The 4,148-nt window shown below is 41.5% G+C and overlaps 1 protein-coding gene across 2 annotated transcripts in view; it reads left to right on the forward strand.

Moving 5' to 3' along the window:
* Positions 1-1,535: 1,535 nt before the first annotated feature.
* Positions 1,536-4,148, forward strand: part of TTC9C (tetratricopeptide repeat domain 9C) — a 9,088-nt gene continuing 6,475 nt past the window's right edge. The window contains exon 1 of one of the 2 annotated variants that reach the window (XM_072421594.1): positions 1,536-1,828. In XM_072421594.1, coding sequence (XP_072277695.1) covers positions 1,817-1,828 — 12 coding nt within the window. In that variant the 5' untranslated portion in view covers positions 1,536-1,816. Of the gene's footprint in view, positions 1,829-3,002; positions 4,050-4,148 lie in introns of those variants that run through there. The other variant, XM_072421593.1, reaches the window with a different exon arrangement.

Here is a 4,148-nt window from a genome sequence, read left to right on the forward strand (position 1 = left end):
GGGTGGTGGAAAGCTAACAGACTTATAGGAGATACTAGATTCCTATGGTAAACTGGGACACAAAATTAGTCACGTGTTGTCCCACCTCCAGATTCTTCCCATCCAGCTTAAAAAATTTCCGGCAAGAACGCCGAATACAGAAATTGTTTAAAATCTTTTGAAGAAAAAAAATAATAAATTAAGGTGGCAAGCCTGGAGCCAACAACCTGATTCCAACTTCCTCATTCTACAAAGTCATCCCCTTGACCCCACACTCCTCTCATTCTGCAAAGTGAACCACCTACCCCACTTCGTCCAGAAAGCCAATCACCTGACACCTCCTCACTCCACACAGCTAACCACCTGACCCTGCTCATCTATTCATGCAATCACCTGACCCCATCCAACTCCTCCTTCCACAGTGCTGGCCACCTGACTTCATTCAATGCCTCATTCCACAGAACCAACCACTTGCCCACCCACCTCCTCATTCAGCCAAGCTGTTTGTGATACCCCGCTCACCACCTAAATCCACAGAGCAGATCACCAGAACCTGTCCACTTCCAAATTCCACGTAGCAAATAATGCAAGCCAATGTTCCCCTTTGTTTCAGGGGATGTGAAGAAATAGGTGACATGAAGCACATCTGGTGGTCCTGCCCGGTGGCACAACAATTCTGGACAAAGGTATTTAACCTCCTCTCTACAATAATACAAGCTTCTCTCCCCCTTATTCCAGAATGTGACTTTTTGAGTAAAATTCAGATGCTATTACCTCAATATATGAAACAAAATTGCTCTAATATGTTTCTGGTGGCCCAAATTACCATGACTAGAGCATGGAAATTTACTTCAATACAGATGGCTCTTTTATCGATTAAACTAAACTGGGTATTGGGTATACTGTGGGATACTCCACACACATTTGAGCTTACCTGGGATCCATGGATCGCCCACTGTTCCTCGGCTCGACTTCTGTCCTGATGTGGACACCTCCTCCTTACCCTCCCCCCCTTATTCCTACTCCCCCTAATGTTCTTTCCCCTTTTTGCAGAAATATTTAAATATCAAAGGGGTCAAGTACTGCCAAGGGGACTGATTTACCCTTTTATTCTGTGCTTACGTGATCAAAAGCCGATCTCTGTATACTACAGGTCTACAATTTAAAAAAAAAAAATTCATGAAAACCTGTAACGCTTTTGGTACAGAAATCTAGAAATCATTGTAACGCTCAGGTGGTTAATGCACCCTGAGAAAAAAACCGTGAGACTCCACTTTCCCGTAGCTGCAATGCTGGCCAAATAGCAGAGAGATGGTGGGCGGGGTCAGGAATGATCAGGTGGGAGCGGTCAGGTGATCAAGCTAGGGATTTATTAGACGGGCGGAGTCAAACCATTGGGCGGGACGTGAGCGCAGCTCTTACACTGACATTTGCAGTACTGTTGAGTCGTGATAGAGCGCGTTCTTGCTGTAATAGACTGCAATTGGTAGATAATAGCTCTAGTTACAATGTGTTTTATAATCTGTTGTTCTGGCAAAGACTTATTTGAGTGTCTATGTTACCGCAACGTGTTAAGTCTTGTTGCCCCATTCTCCCTTATTACCTTACGTAGATTAGTATCTCCTTTTCAAAAGACTGCAGTGCAGACACTTATTTATGATTGGTGCGTTTCGTGAAGGAGGAGAGTAAAGGCATTCGGCAAGAAGTGTAGTAGCAAACCTTTGAAATCCGTCGCCAGTGTAAATAAAGTTATTGAAAGTTCTGGTCACGTGACGTGATCCTCGCTGTTGGCAATGAGCAGATCTGGAGTAGCATGGGTCAGTGATACTGGGCTGTGATGGCTGCACAGGTAGTGTATTACTGCTGGCGGGGACATTCCATGTGACGGGGACTTGTAGGAAGTTTCCTGTCTGGTTTGCATGTTGTGTTCAGCTCTCACTGAACAGAGAATGTAGAATAGACATAGCTTTACAGCAGTGCTACACTGACTGCATAGTGAAAGCAAATACATAGTCATGTGTTGTGCTGACAGTGTGATTTTTCTGTGTTTTATAAAGCAAGCAAGATCTATTTGCAAAAATAAAACAGAAATATACTGAAAACTTCATAATTGTATTTTAAATTTCAGCAAGCAATAAGGAAAATCATATACATACATACATACTAATGTTGTGATTGTGAAGATGCAGAAAAAATAGTAAAAAGACTTGCTGCCTATACCAAATCAAGCTTTTTTTTTTTTTTTTTGTTTCCATGAACTAAATGATGAAATATGATTGGGCCATTTGAAAACTGAAAATTTATATTTACATTTGTAGCTAAATTTTAAGCAAATATTTGTTCTTGAGTGACTAAACTGGTCTAGTTTAGGGGACAATCTGGTACAGGAGAGATTTTGAGACTGTTGTATTGTATTGTGCTTGCATATCTGACCACTTTCTGATGTCTCTAGCCACGTTTAGTTGAAAGCAGACCTTAACTCAACATTTTCACTTTACATAAAAGGGTAGACACCCTTATATGTAAAGGAACAATGTTAAATATTTTTTTTAAAAAACTGGTGCAGCACCACCGCGGCGTTAAAGACTGAATGGGAAGGCTGTTGCTTTAGCAGAACAAATATACAGAGCCACTACTTTGTTTAGCTTAAACACATACAGCACCATTCTACTCAATGGAGGTGGGAGAACGATGGAGCAGCACCCCGGTGTGCTCTCTCCTCTTCACTTTCATTACTATCGTCCGTTCATCCGCCAGGATGGTTGTACAGACGATGAGCGCTGTACAAATGCCAGATCTTGCTATCCGTAAAGGCAATGGCTCATTGAGGCCTTTATAAAGTTCATGTATTTTCCACAGGAGGGCAGAGCCATTTCTCCAGTCCACTGTCCTGCATGATTCTTGGTAAAGTAGTTTTTCAGGTCATAACTTGATGTTTTTTTTAATTGTTGTCAATGTCCCTAAAGGGACATACAAAAGAGATTCACCTTTCTTTGTCTTGAATAATATTCCTGCTAAAAAGAAAAGTGAGAATTTTATGTGGAAATGAGGAGTGAGTTGTGCCCAGAGCATAAAATAGGAGATTCTAATAGAAGCACCTTTTTTTGGTAACAACAATAATGTCCCCTCATTTCTGGGGATTTTCTCTGTTTCTGTTGCATTTCTGGAACAGACGTAAAGTGGTTAATTCCCCAATAGTACAAAATGGGCATCAATAAACTAGCTGGGGTATTAACCCTTCAATACTTTTTCAGTTTCGGCTCTACATATGCTTTAAATATCAACAAATTCATGAATAATAATATTTGAATGTCAAGTATTTGTAAGTCCCCTTTAGATTTGCAGTAAACAGCAGTGTTGTACCGCATGCTCCCATTCAATTATATGTAAGCAGCTGGGAACCACATCGTTCAAGGATTTGCATCTTGAAGCGTTCCTGAAGCGTCTTGTTGCTTCTGGCCGCACCGCAACTGCCATTTAAGCACATGAGAAAACATTTGTCAAACTCTGTGGTTGTCAAACAATTGCTTTTAATCACATGTAAGGTCCTCTAGGCTAACTGCTTTTCGAATGAAAGTGTAAAAGGGGCTTTAGGTAGCCCATACATATTATTCCTCATTTACAAGACAGGTGCTGAAATGTTTACAAACCCTGAGTAAGGTATTCAGGAAAAGAGCAACCTGTCCCTCTCTTTCAGTCAGTCTTACTTGCAATTACCACTGCTGTGCAAATTAAACTACCTAAACTCAGAATTTTCACTTTACATAAAAGGGTAGACAAGGTTTTTTACAAGGAAAAAATTAAATAATAAAAAAAGGGGGGTGCAACACCGCCCCCTAGGGGATCGAGAATGAATAGGAGTGCAAAGCCTCCCGGGATGTGTGACGTAGGTATCCTGGGCTCTCGGGTCTTGGGCATGCGCAAAAGGAGCCTTTTCGTAGGTGATGTAGGAAGAAGAGACAAAGATGGCGGCGGCCGGTGCGGTGGCTCGAAGACAGACAGATGCCAGGACAACACGGGACCCGATAGAAGAGGCCTCTAGACTGATCGACAGTGCTGCGGGATTGAAGGTAAGTGGATTTTTTTTGTTTTGGGGGACTTTTGAATTTAGTTCCTCTTTAAAGCTTCCAGACAATAAATGTAATTCACAAATACAATGTAACATTATA

This window comes from Pyxicephalus adspersus, chromosome 9 (genome assembly GCF_032062135.1).
Source record: "Pyxicephalus adspersus chromosome 9, UCB_Pads_2.0, whole genome shotgun sequence".
Taxonomy (NCBI): Eukaryota; Metazoa; Chordata; class Amphibia; order Anura; family Pyxicephalidae; genus Pyxicephalus; species Pyxicephalus adspersus.